The sequence below is a fragment of the Amblyomma mixtum genome, chromosome 10 (genome assembly GCF_055824585.1).
Source record: "Amblyomma mixtum isolate Tamu chromosome 10, ASM5582458v1, whole genome shotgun sequence".
Lineage (NCBI taxonomy): Eukaryota > Metazoa > Arthropoda > Arachnida > Ixodida > Ixodidae > Amblyomma > Amblyomma mixtum.
Window position 1 is genome coordinate 56,182,021 of NC_143021.1, and position 13,067 is coordinate 56,195,087.

At 49.6% G+C, this 13,067-nt stretch overlaps 1 protein-coding gene across 5 annotated transcripts in view; it reads left to right on the forward strand.

Annotated features, from left to right (window-relative positions):
* Positions 1 to 13,067, forward strand: part of AP-2mu (adaptor protein complex 2, mu subunit) — a 30,117-nt gene that overhangs the window by 9,398 nt on the left and 7,652 nt on the right. For 2 of the 5 annotated variants that reach the window (XM_089562348.1, XM_089562349.1), the window contains 4 exons: positions 3,826 to 4,455; positions 6,566 to 6,691; positions 9,617 to 9,752; positions 12,274 to 12,483. In XM_089562348.1, the coding sequence (XP_089418474.1) occupies positions 3,826 to 4,455; positions 6,566 to 6,691; positions 9,617 to 9,752; positions 12,274 to 12,483 (1,102 nt within the window). The remainder of the gene's footprint in view (positions 1 to 3,825; positions 4,456 to 6,565; positions 6,692 to 9,616; positions 9,753 to 12,273; positions 12,484 to 13,067) is intronic. The other 3 variants (XM_089562350.1, XM_089562352.1, XM_089562351.1) reach the window with 2 other exon arrangements.

The window sequence follows — 13,067 nt, forward strand, 5'->3', positions numbered from 1 at the left end:
TTAGCCTCGGACTGCTGGCTTTGTGATTGCATCGTTGTGCGTTTTTGTCTTTGTGCTGTGCTCGCACAGCTGTGACATCCTGGGGTAGTTGGGATGTATGTGTCGACTTGTATTTGGAGTCAGCTTTCTTTTTTTTTGGCTAGCAAAGAATGAGTTGGGGGTTTGACTTATATTCAGAGTCGACTTATACGGGGCTATATAGGGTACTTTACTACTACTCAGTGCCAAGTGGGGGTCACGGATGAGAAACTACACTTGACAGTTTGAAGGCGACTGAAGGTTTGTCTCACCCCCCCTCAATGTTGGATGGACAAAGGTGTCATTTGGAATTAATCATAAGTTTGAAGTGGCCCACTGTGTTGTGTAAAAGAAAAATTAGATCGCAGTACATTTGGCAGGCAGGTACCCAACATTAGCAGCAGTTTCATATCATATGAGGCTGAGTGTGGAAACACCCACGTGCTCATTGAAGTGGTATTTATGGCAGTGGCATATCATGCAACTGAAACAGCACGTCTTGATCGCAGGGAGGATTGTTAGCTCAGCAAGCATAAACCATTTCCTCCTTGGCCCGGGATCATGTCAGCTGTAGCTTCTTTCTGAGTTTGGCAGAATTTTGAGGGTGTTAGTGGCAGCATCGATAATTCCTTGTGGCCATTGGTTGGTGGTTTGTCTCTCAGTTGTAAGGCTCCTTCTGGATAGGAAGAAAGGCCTGCCAGTTGGCAACATTGTGCAGATCCCCCACCTGCTGGGCTGCTCCCTGGGCGCACCGCTTAACGGGGTTTGGTCAAAGTTAATCTTCAGCACTGTTGTTCAGAGCCCACGTGGGGCTAATTTTGAGGTGGACATGCAAGTGAGAACAGTAAAGGTAGTGTCGAGAAACGGTGAGTGACGCAGCTTACAGGAAACACCAGTTCATTACATCCATTACATTACATCCCAGTAGACCGGGAGCTCTCAAACTGGGTCCCAACTGAGTGGTGCTGGTTTTCCTCATGAGATGGTCACCTCGGTGATAGAAGCCCTTGCCAAGGAAGCTTGTTGCCCACCGAAGCACTGCCCAAGTGAACAGCCGCAACGCTGGAGGCCCGTGGTATGCCATACTACCGCCAGATTTTCCATTGCCTCAAAAAAGTGGCCATGAAATGTGATGTCCCGGTGGTCTTCACGGCGCCCAAAAAGCTTTCGGGCATGTGCAATATGGTGCAGGGAAGGGGAAAAAAGAATGAGTGCCGCACTAAGCATGTAGTCAGGTTCGTTCCCTGCAAAACTGGGGTGGTCTACCAAATACCCCTCACGTGTGGGAATTGTTACATAGGGCAAACTGGGCGTTGCCTGAATGTTAGACTTCAGGAGCACCACGCAGCCGTTCAATCATTGGCGGGGGGGGGGGGGGGGGTGAACTGGCAAAACATTGCCGCCTATGTAGGTTCCGCGACACAACTGTCCTTGAAAAATTAACAACTCAGCTTAGCAGCGAAATGTTTCAAGCTGACTGCATAACGAAAGAAAATGACCATTGCATAAGCACCACTTCAGTATCCTTATCCAAGAAAGGATTCGTCTAGATGCTAACTTGTGCCACGCACACACACGTGCCTGTATAGTGTGATGGTGTCTGCTGTTAATCGGATGTGGTTGCGAATCCTGTATAAATGTGGTTTTCCTTGTAGTAAACCTTAGTTGGAGTTCTGCGTCTTGTCCTGTGCTTTCCTCTCTTCGTCCCTCGTCGTTTTGCGTGGTTGCAATATGCACTCCATTGGGTCCCGTGGGCTGCATTTCTGGGTTCCACAAGCACCCGCACTGGCCTTTTTCTCCTCTGTAGTGCACTTCTGGCAGGCGTGTGCTGCGAAGCAAGACGCAGTGCCTAGTTAACTCATTTCAGGGCGGTAGCCCTTGGCTTGTTCCTCAGTTTTGTGCCACCTGCAGCATAGACCCTGGCAGCGCACCAAGATGCTGTGCACCAGTAATGGCACCGCTTGTTTGCTTTGCTGGGAACGCCAGTGGCGGTGGTTTGTGGAGCCAACTTGGCAGCATGCCAGGACACTGCTGTGCCCAGGTGCGCCAGTTCACGGATGTTCAGCATGTCAGCAAGGTGATGTGGAAGGGGCAGGGTGCACATGACCGCACACGTTATACTTGCACTCGTGCACACGTAAGTGGAAGAAAGTGCGTCTGAAAGTGTGGGCTGCACCGCCGAGCCAGCAGAGCCCAGAAAAACAAAGCGCTTTTTATAGCCCAATTTTTGTAGCAATTCAATGTTGTTAGCAGTGTTGGGGTGAAGTTATGCCGCCAGCGAGCCCATTTGCACCGTAAAGCCAGTTATCTGAGATTAGAAAAAAAAGACTCCGTGCTCCGGCTGGAGTGAGCAGCAGCGACAGGCAGCCAACAAAAGCCGTAGGAGGGGTCACGTGATTCTGTGTGCAGCCCAGCCAGTCGAGTGCACGAATGCAGGGGAATGCAGTTTGTCCCGTGACTGTGGGTTTTCTGCTTTCTTGTCTAGCATGAGTGAGATGGGCATTCAATAAAAAAACAATGGTGAAAGCAAGAAAAGAAATTCCTGCGTAAGTGAATGAAGCAGCAAAATAAACAAAAGAGCATGAACGGTCCATTCAAGTGCAGCACCGGCCAATTGTAACGCTTGGAATGACCAATTGTGATGGGGGAAGGGGGTATGGTTCCTTGAGACAAAAGTTTGAGAACTCCTAAGGAGAAAGAAGAAAGTGTGGATTTGGTCACGACACACAATGCATAGTGGGGTGGCTGAGGTGACCTGCACAGTGTGGCTCGACTGGTTGCAGGACCAGCGGGCTAGCTTTGGTTTCGGGCCGTGTTTGTGGTCTTTGGAAGTGATTCATTTGGTTGGTCGGAGGGCTTCGTTGCAAAGGCATCATAGAAATGACATCATGGCAGTTCATTTTTCATGGGCACTTTGAATGTGGATAGGTTTCGGAACTTGTGGTTTTCTCAGCAACACAGCCACCTATGCACGCATGAAGTTTTTCCCCGAGGAATAATCTATCGGTTTTGCTTAGTTTGATCTTTCCCTTTAGTGTCCATTTATGAAGAGCACTTCATCCACCTTGGGATTGCCGAGAAGATGTGACCTCATATTTTGCTTGGTTAGCGTTGGGATGAAAATGTGCATTCTGCCTTGCTGCAACATGATGCTGTCATCTGTGAGGTATTTTAGTAGTATGTTCCTCACTTCTTCAGTAAATTTAACACATGCAACGAAGACCTTCACAGCATTTGCTTGAGGCGTCCCTCAAGAGGAGTCCTATAATCCACGTATCATGCCAAGCCAAATAGGAAACCACATCTTCCTGGCATCCCTGCACTTCTCCGTGGGGAATAAACGATGGGAGTGCCATTTTTCCCTCTGCCGCCGTGGTGGCTCAGTGTTTATGGTGCTCGGCTGCTGACCCAAAAGATGCGGGTTCGATCCTGGCCGCGGCAGCTGAATTTCGATGGAAGCGAAATTCCAGAGGCCCGTGTGCTGTGCGATGTCAGTGCACGTTAAAGAACCCCAGGTGGTCGAAATTTCTGGAGCCCTCCACTACGGCGTCTCTCATAGCCTGAGTGGCTTTGGGACGTAAACTCCATAAACCTAAACCATTTTTCCCTTTAAGCAATGTTGTCGCATATTACGACGCAGGCGTCTCAAGGCCAGTTTACGTTGATGAATGTCCACAAAGGCAGCACGAAAAGTGAACAGGGTCAAAAGGGGAGCCTCTGGGTGCTTAGCTTGCTTGCTTTGCTCGTGTCTTACCCTCTCTCTCCACCAAGAATCTGAAGCATGCCCTGGTGTCCCTGGTGTCGCAGGCGCAACGCGGTGGACGCGTTCCGGGTGAACGTGATCCACGCGCGGCAGCAGGTGCGCAGCCCCGTGACCAACATTGCGCGCACCTCCTTCTTCCACATGAAGCGGGCCAACATCTGGCTGGCGGCGGTGACGCGGCAGAACGTCAACGCGGCCATGGTGTTTGAGTTCCTGCTCAAGATGTGCGAGGTGATGCAGTCGTACTTTGGCAAGATCAGCGAGGAGAACGTCAAGAACAACTTTGTGCTCATCTACGAGCTGCTGGACGAGCTGCTGGACTTTGGCTACCCGCAGAACACGGACGTGGGCATCCTCAAGACCTTCATCACCCAGCAGGGGGTGAAGTCGCAGACCAAGGAGGAGCAGAGCCAGATCACGTCGCAGGTGACGGGCCAGATCGGCTGGAGGCGCGAGGGCATCAAGTATCGCCGCAACGAGCTGTTTCTGGATGTCCTGGAGTACGTAAACCTTCTTATGTCTCCCCAGGGCCAGGTGCTGAGCGCACACGTGGCCGGGAAGGTCGTAATGAAGTCTTACCTCTCGGGCATGCCCGAGTGCAAGTTTGGCATCAACGACAAGATCACCATGGAGAGCAAGGGCAAGGTGTCCACCCTGGACGACCCCACCCGCAGGTACTGCTCCCGGCTCTCGTTGTTCGCCAAGATGTGGCACCTTGAGTGAATGTGCGAACTTCTTGCAAGGGTGGAAGAGCGGGCTAGTTGGTAGGTCATCTTGGGGAAGAACACAGCGCACTCCTGAGACAAGGAGGAAGAAAGACAAGACGATACAGCGCTGTATCATGTTGTCTTTCTTCGTCCGTGTCTTAGGAGTGCGCTGCGTTTTTCCCCAAGTGTGAGTTGTTCTGCTGCCTAGGAAACTGGCTGAAGAATGCGCGGGCGATGCAGGTGTGTGGTGTGCTTGGCAGTTGGCACCGTCTATCGCTTGCGTCATGAATGGCAGTTTACCAATATCCCTCAAGGGAAAAGTATAACAGCAGCTGTATCTTACCAGTAATCACCTATGCGGCAGAAACGTGGAGGCTAACTAAGAGGGTTCCGCTTAAGTTAAGGGCAACGCAGCGAGCTGTGGAAAGAAAATTGATAGGTGTAACGTTAAGACATCGGAAGACGGCGGAGTGGGTGAGGGAACAAACGCGGATTAATGATATCCTAGTTAAAATCAAGAGGAAGAAGTGGGCTTGGGCAGGGCATGTAATTGAGAAGGCAAGATAACCGCTGGTCCTTAAGGGTAATGGAGTGGATTCCAAGAGAAGGCAAACGTAGCAGGGGACGGCAGAAAGTTAGGTGGGTGGATGTGATTATGAAGTCTGCGGGGATACAGTGGCTGCAATTGGCGAAGGACAGGGTTACTTGGAGAGACATGGGAGAGGCCTTTGCCCTGCAGTGGGTGTAGTCAGGCTGATGATGATGTTGATCGCTTGCACACCTGTCACCATCGTGCATGCACACTAGAACCTGGCAGGTTGTTTTTGACCAGCGTAGATCGGTTGGGAGAAAGCAGAGAAGGAGAGCTGGGCATGCTTGGAGCGGCCCCCCCAAAAATATGGATTACTCTATTGTCGGATACAACTTAAGAAGGCAGCGGCTTTTCCCTGTCAAAGGACCGCCCTCCGGCCAATGGCGTCGGCCTATTCTCGTTGTCCTGCCAGCGTGACAATGCAGGGAGTGGCAGACGAAAGGGGATAGTCCCCTCGGTCCATAGTCGGGGAGAGACCCCTCTCTCTATTCTGACACCGCTCCCTGTGTTGTCACCCTAGCAGGGTCAGGAGAATCGGCCGACGCCCTTGGCTGGAGGGGGGTCCTTTGACGGGGAAAAACCGCTGCCTTCTTAAGTTGTATCCGACTCTAGCTTGGCAGCAGACTCTACTGTCCATCAGAGGCTGAATTAAGGGAGAGTGTGTTGGCAGGTTTGTTCACAAAGTTTGGTTGATCAGGCAGCCAGGGGGAGCCCAGTGAATTGCTAGGGGATTAGGCAGAACCTGGCAGATGGCATCCTCTGCCCACAAGATTGTTACGCACTGCGAGAAGTGGTGCAGTGCTTTGTGGGAGTACACCAGTGTGCTGGCAGCTGTAAAAACCGCTAGGCCTGCATTGGGGTCATCACTGGACCTAGCAGCCACGATTTCACACTGGAAATCATGTTTATGCATTTCATGTGGCTCATTACTTTTGTTGGATGTAACTGCAATGCAAAGGAAAGCACGCGAGATGGACACACTGCTTGATTAAAGAGTTGATTGAAGAAAACACGTGTATGTGTGATGAGCTTTTGGGCTAGTTTATGTGCTTTCTCAGACATAACCTTTCTTGGTGCTGCAGTTTTTTTATTGCATATGTTGCCACAGCTTGATGTTGATGGTTGTTTGTTGCCTGTATACTGAAAGTGTGTCAATGACCCAATAGTTATGGTGCTCAACTGCTGGCCCGAAAGATGCGTGTTCGATCAGGGCTGCGGCGGTCATGTTTCAGTGGAGGCAAAATGCTATACCTCTGTACTATGCAATGTCAATGCACGTTAAAGAACCCCAGGGGGTTGAAATTAGGTTCTTGCACTACGGCGTCCCTCATAGCTACGAGTTGGTTTGGAACGTTAAACCCCATAAACTACACAAAACTAAACCTCGTGCTTTGCCTTGCTGCATGGTATTTGCTGTGGCGCAGACTGTTGTGAAGAAGTGTGGGTAGTGGTGGCCTCTGATCTCTGCTTCCTCCTCTGTTGCAGCAGCACGGGGAAGACGTCGATAGCGATAGACGACTGCCAGTTCCACCAGTGTGTGAAGCTGAGCAAATTTGAGAGTGAGCACAGCATCAGTTTCATTCCTCCAGACGGCGAGTTTGAACTCATGAGGTGGGTGGTGGTGCAGTTTGTTCCGTACCACACTGACAGTCTACTGAGCCTGCTTGCACCAGCAGACCTTAAGTTCTCTTGTGGCAAGGACCTGTCGTGCAGTCACTTGCACATGCTTACATTCGTTATAACAAACTGACATGAGGTCTTATGTAGAAAAGGTTCATACGGGGAGCATTGTGCAGCGTACTGTGGTGATGTGTACAATCAGTTGCAAAGATTGCTGATGCGTGGATAATTGAAGGCTGGCAGGCACGTTCACTTGTCATTTGTTGGCGCCACGTGCAGCATGTTTTCTTCACTGGTGGCATTGGTGAAAGCGGGGCCTGAATGGCTGGAGAAGCCTTTGCTCCTCTTGCAGTCGGTATTTCTTCTCCAGTGTGGACCTCTCAAGACACTGTCGCACGCTTCAAGCATGAATGGCCCAGAACATTGCTGTGCTATTTAACTTGGGGGAACCACTTGTTGCCTTTGCATGTCACCAGATGGTGTGCAGTGAGTCATTATCCTTAGGAGACCAGCCACCGCAGTGGCTCAGTGGTTATGGTGCTGCTGACCCGAAAGACGCGGGCTCGATCCCGGCCACAGCTGTCTCATTTCCATGGAGGTGGAATGCTAGAGGCTTGTGTACTGTGCGATGTCAGCAGTGCACATTAAAGGACCCCAGGTGGTCGACATTTCTGGGGCCCTCCACTACGGCGTCCCTCATAGCCTGAGTCTCTTTGGGACATTAAACCCCATGAATCACAAAGCCCCATTGAAGATGGCATGTGTTTTTTGTGGAGTGTTGTGCAATTGGGTGACTTGTCATATATCTTGCATGAAATGATGAAATGGGTGGAGAGGCCCCGCTGCGGTGGCTCAGTGGTTACAGCGCTCGGCTGCTGACCTGAAAGACGCGGGATCGATCCCGGCCGCGGCAATCGAAATTCTAGAGGTCCGAGTACTGTGGCCCGCAAACCACACAGTGGGCTGTTCAAGGGGGGGGGGGGGGGGCTTCGAAATCCCAAAAAATGGCCAGAAATTTGATTTTTTGATAGTTGCATGTATGCTTTTTTATGCTGTCCTGAAGTTTCATGGCTGAATCAACCACGAAGCACTCTGAGAAAATTGCTTTGTGAACCGTGGCTGCTGTGCATTGCAGGCTCAGTCGGTGTTTTTCTCAGTTTCCATTTTCTTACCCACCTTGTGAAGCAGATTTCTTCGTAACTATTTTGTCTGATTTGACGCAGTTTTTTTTTTTTTTTGTATTCCTAGGGCCATAGTGCAGGTCAAAACATTATTTTTCTCGTTTTTGTGAATTTTAAATTTCCTGTGTGAAATTTTCTGCACTTTAGATATGTCAGTGGACACTGCATCAGAAAAGCTCTAAAAAAAAAACAAAGGTAGGGTTTTAGCGTGGATAAACAGAGTAGACGTGCGAAAGCATGTGTTTAGCCTGATTGGTTTGCTTTGTTGGGTTAAGCTCAGATCCAGGTTAAGCTGGTCTTACCTGTTCACGTTGCAGATAGCAGTTGAGGAAGATGGTGTGCAGTGTATAGCGCGTAAGTGTTGTGGTTTAACACAAGGTGTGATCGGCTACGGCGATAGCATAGTGCTCTGATGTAGTGGCCAGTGAAGCTAATCTGTTTGCGCTGCTGCGGGTTCAGATCCCAGTTGTGGCATTATTTCTCTTCATCGTCAAGGCTTCAGCGATGTCCCGGCTTTTGCAGCTTTTGTCATGAAGTAGAACTTTCACTCTAAAATTTTAAGAACTTTGTGACCTGTAGCACGCCAGTAAGAATGCAATAAATGTTGGACCAGCCTTCTGCTGCATTTTCTTAACTCTGCAGCTTTTTGTAAGGTTGAGAGGAAAAAAGTGTGCTAGAAATCAATTTTCTGGAAGTGTAACAGTAAAATTTTGCTAATGTAGTGATATCTCTGATATGCTCAAAAATATTGAATGTAAATGTATCCAAATAAAAAGTTTGCTGAAATCCGCATCCTCCCCTAAGAGCCCCATCTGTGGGTGCCACATCTCACTTCTGGCTGTGAACAGTGTATGCACAGTGTTTGCATTGTTTTTAAGCATGTATGAATATCAAATTTTGAAATATACAATCAAATATCCTATGTTCTAGTCGTTGAACAAATCAAATAGTACATGTTCAACATTTGAATCAAATGCAATCTCACATTTTTGAATAGATTTCAAGTAATGGACGTGATGTTTGAATTGGGCATGCAGAAGCTTTCTTCGGTGACTCTATTCAAAACTGGGGTTCACTTGGATGCCACACAGCATGGTGCAGAGATTACTCTGCCTGTTCAGCACCCCGAAATGGTCCATTCGTGTGGTGCTCAAACATGTGGCCTCAGAGACTAGCCAAGGCAGCCTTAGCATGCCTGATACCACAGTTCACAACTCGTGTCCCTCTGATCACTTGAGATGTGGCATGAGTTTGCCGGCATCTTTAGCAGCAAAAGGCAATTTCCCTATGTCAGAGTTTATATACTGAGCATGTGCTGTGTGCCCCAAGTGGAGACCACTGCTGTCTTTTGACAGCTACAGCTTTAATTTCATGAGCTGTAGCGCCGCCGCTAGTGCTTTGCTGTTTGAAATTAATATTCGTTTTAGGCAGATATTTGCGCAAGAAGTGAGTAATCAGAGTATATTAGATTCATACTCTATTCTTGTTCAGTGTCTGTGTATCTTCCTGTGGTCCTTGTCTTTTCACGCTGTTCTTCTTGAACATGGCATGCCAACTTGCCCAAGCATCAGTCCTGTCGGCCTGCAGCTGCACTATTCACACTGGATTCTGTTTCGAAGAAGTCCTGTTTGCACGCCACTAATTGTTGTGACCCCAGTTCAGGATTTTGTTTTCTTTGGCGTGAGCAGTGAGTGGTGATGATGGGAGGAGTCTTCTTGTCGTCCTTCCTGGACAGGTACCGCATCACCAAGGACATCAGCTTCCCGTTCCGCATCATCCCCCTGGTGCGGGAGGTGGGCCGCACCAAGATGGAGGTGAAGGTGGTGCTCAAGTCCAACTTCAAGCCCTCCCTCATTGGCCAGAAGATCGAGGTAGGGACTATCATGCTCTGCCTTACGTGCATCACTCCTCCTGCTGGATCCCAGCCGCGGGGGTCGAAGTTCCAGAGGCACTGTGCGATGTCAGGTGGTCGAAATTTCCGGAGCCCTCCACTACGGCGTCCCTCATAGCCTCAGTCGCTTTGGGACGTTAAACCAATCCCCCGCAGGGGGATGATGGTGAGCAGTGTGTCACCACGGACCCGAGCACCCGCGCTTAGCCGTGCGTGGCATCGCTGTGTCCGGGGAAAAGGGGATCCTGGTGGGTGAGCCGATGCCGAGCGTTTGGACCCTTAAGGCCCCTCGGCGGAGGCAACACACCACTTTGGTCCCAGCTTCCTGCAGAAGGCACCTCCGGCCTGACCCGACCGGGGGAAATCGGCAGTTGCCTTTTCCTGTCCTCCCCTCCATCTTTCACTTTCCTATCTTCTTTCTCACTACTGTCCTATCTCCTACTCTCTTCTCGGTGAATTCACTTTTCATAGGGGGCTAGGGTTAACCTTCTGCCCTGAGTTGGCCATATTTGGTTATAGCAGTGGTGTACAGCTGGCGTGGGCGGGACTTGTTTTGCAAGTTTCTGTCCCGTCCCCTCGTTGGGTTCCATGGGGGGTGGCTGGCACCATGGCCAAAGAAATATATTTTTAGGCTGTCTTATTCCATCAGGGGTGGAATTCCTGCGCGATTTCTACCATGGCGTGCCGTGAGGATTTCCCTGCGCCATCCTGCTCCATATACGGCAAATTGCGCCTTGAATAGTTTCTGGCGCCACTCTGTGCCGCATGGAAAACTGTGCTCGAAAAAAAAAAAAGACTGGCAGTTTCAGTTTGTTTGCCTGTAAGCGTTTTCCTTGGCTACGGCTTGGCTGAACGCAGCCCTGAAGCTCGCACCAGCACCCAGTGGCGCCAGCTAGAGTGGCGGAGGCGCATCCGTGCCTGTCTGCGCATGTCTGCGTGCATAGGCAGCGTAGCGCGTCACGTCGCATCGTACATGTGCAGTGAACAGCGGCAACTGTGATTTTGCGCGGAGACGCAGAAGATTGAGAAATGGTGAAAAGTAAACACCATTTTGCTTTATTCAGTGCTGTTAAACTGACTGGAGAGAACCAGGCAGTGGTGATGCTATGAAGGGAGGAAATTACAACTCACATGCGCTGCGGCATCTGTTTCCAACCACTTTTAGGTTTTGAACCAACCACCTCCCGCAGCCGAGATAGGCGCTCAAACAACTGGGCGACGACTGCGGTTTATGCTTCTGGAGGAAGCAAACGGCAGTCTACCAAACATTGATTCCACTCTGATGCAACATAAGTAGAATTGACTTTGTGCAGTGGTTGACAGTTTGCAGAAAATTTCCTCTCTTCATCTGTTCCTCTGTTATTTATCCCAGTTTATTAATATTTGGTAACATGCAATGAAGGAAGTTGCAAACATATTCCTACAGGGCTTCTGTATACACACAGCCAGACACCAGCAGTGTGTTGTGTGCATATACTAGACTTTAGACCTATGGCTGCTCATTCCGGTTGTTTCCACATGGTAGCATTATTTCCAGGCAGCTGCTGTGTTGTGTGTATTGAGGGACCAGTTGGTCAGACGTACTGTTTAAATGGTGAATGTAGCATTAAGACAGCATACAGAAAACTAGAGGACAGGCTGTGTCAGGCTTTTGTGTGCTGTCAGTGCTGCCATCATACTTCAAGCTGGAGTGTGCTTGATAGAACTGCTGGGGATACTTTGGTAGAGTTAAGTATTATGAATGCACAATGTATTTCGAGGAGGAAGTAGCTAGGAGTGGCATCACATTTTGCAAGTTTTATAGATCGAAGGGTTCGTTGTCTACGAGTAAGGTCTATACTGCTCTGAAGTGCCGTTTGTGCTAGTTTAATATTGATAAATCCACATTTTAGGTGCTCCCAAACTGCTCCAAAAGGCAGTTTTTCCTGCTCGTAGGTATGCTCCAAGACGCGGTTTGTCAGTTCCACCCCTGTATAATAAGCCAATCCTCCTGCTGCGTGAGCACTACACATCTGTTAATCTGCCGCTTCGCATGCAGCTTCAGTTGACCTGCTTCAGCTCCAAGTCAGTGAGCTGGTGCATCTTCATCTTCAGCAGCAGCCTGCCTATGGCCACTGAAGGGCAGAGGCCTGCCCCATATCTCTAATTAACCATGTACTGTGCCAGCTGCACCAACCCTGCCAATCTCATCCACCCACCTGTCTTTCTACCCCATGCTTTTATGCTGCATTTTTGTCTGCCAAGAACAATTCAGCCATGTCAGATCTATGCTACACCTTTGCGTGGTTGTGTGGGGAAGCTTTCCTGTGAGGGTGTGCTTGTCAAGAAGTTTTTCTTTAATTGTTCGGTTCAGGCGTTCCATGTAGACGCTTTGCAAGTGTCATCTAGTTGCCAAGGTTGATATGTTGCTAAAGCTGGTCTTAATTGAATGACTGGCAAAACGGTTCTTTCCAGGTGATTTTTTCTTTTCGGTTGTAAGATGACCTACCCTGCTTCTGCAGGTTCGCATCCCGACCCCGCTCAACACCAGTGGGGTGCAGCTGATCTGCATGAAGGGCAAGGCCAAGTACAAGGCGAGCGAGAATGCCATTGTGTGGAAGATCAAGCGCATGGCCGGCATGAAGGAGACCCAGCTGAGTGCCGAGATCGAGCTGCTCCAGACGGACGCCAAGAAGAAGTGGAACCGGCCGCCCATCTCCATGAACTTCGAGGTGCCTCCTTCCTTCCTCCTTCCTGGGGCGCTGCTTACACCTGCTCTGCTGTCCCTAAAAACACCAAAAGCATGCTCGTGAACCCTCTTGCATAATGAACCAGCTGCCACGTTTGTTGTCCAGAACTTAAAGGTGCAGTGAAGAGGAATCTGAACTCATCTTTCTGCCACGGGAACTCCATCTGCACGTTCCCAGCATTCGTAGAAACTTCGATTTATTGCCCTGTGTGGCCGATTTCCCTAATTAAATCGGATTAACGTCCGGCTCCCGCCTTGTTTTTTTTTTTGTTTTTTTTTTAAATTCTCCCTGTACGGTGGCGGAGTCAACCGATGCGTGGAGAGCCTTTCAGCCAGCTCCACGGCGGCTTGCCGCTCTGCCATTGGCAGAGTAATACGTAGTAATTCATAGTAGCAAATAGTCCGCATGTATCTTTATTTCTGCGGGCTTATTTTGCGGCTATATTATCTGCGAATGAATTCACGGAAACCTAAAAAACAAAATAAAGCGAAAGCAAAGCCTCCACGGGGCTGGCTGAAAGGCACTCCACGCGTTGGTCAACTCCGCCCACCGTACGGGGAGAATTA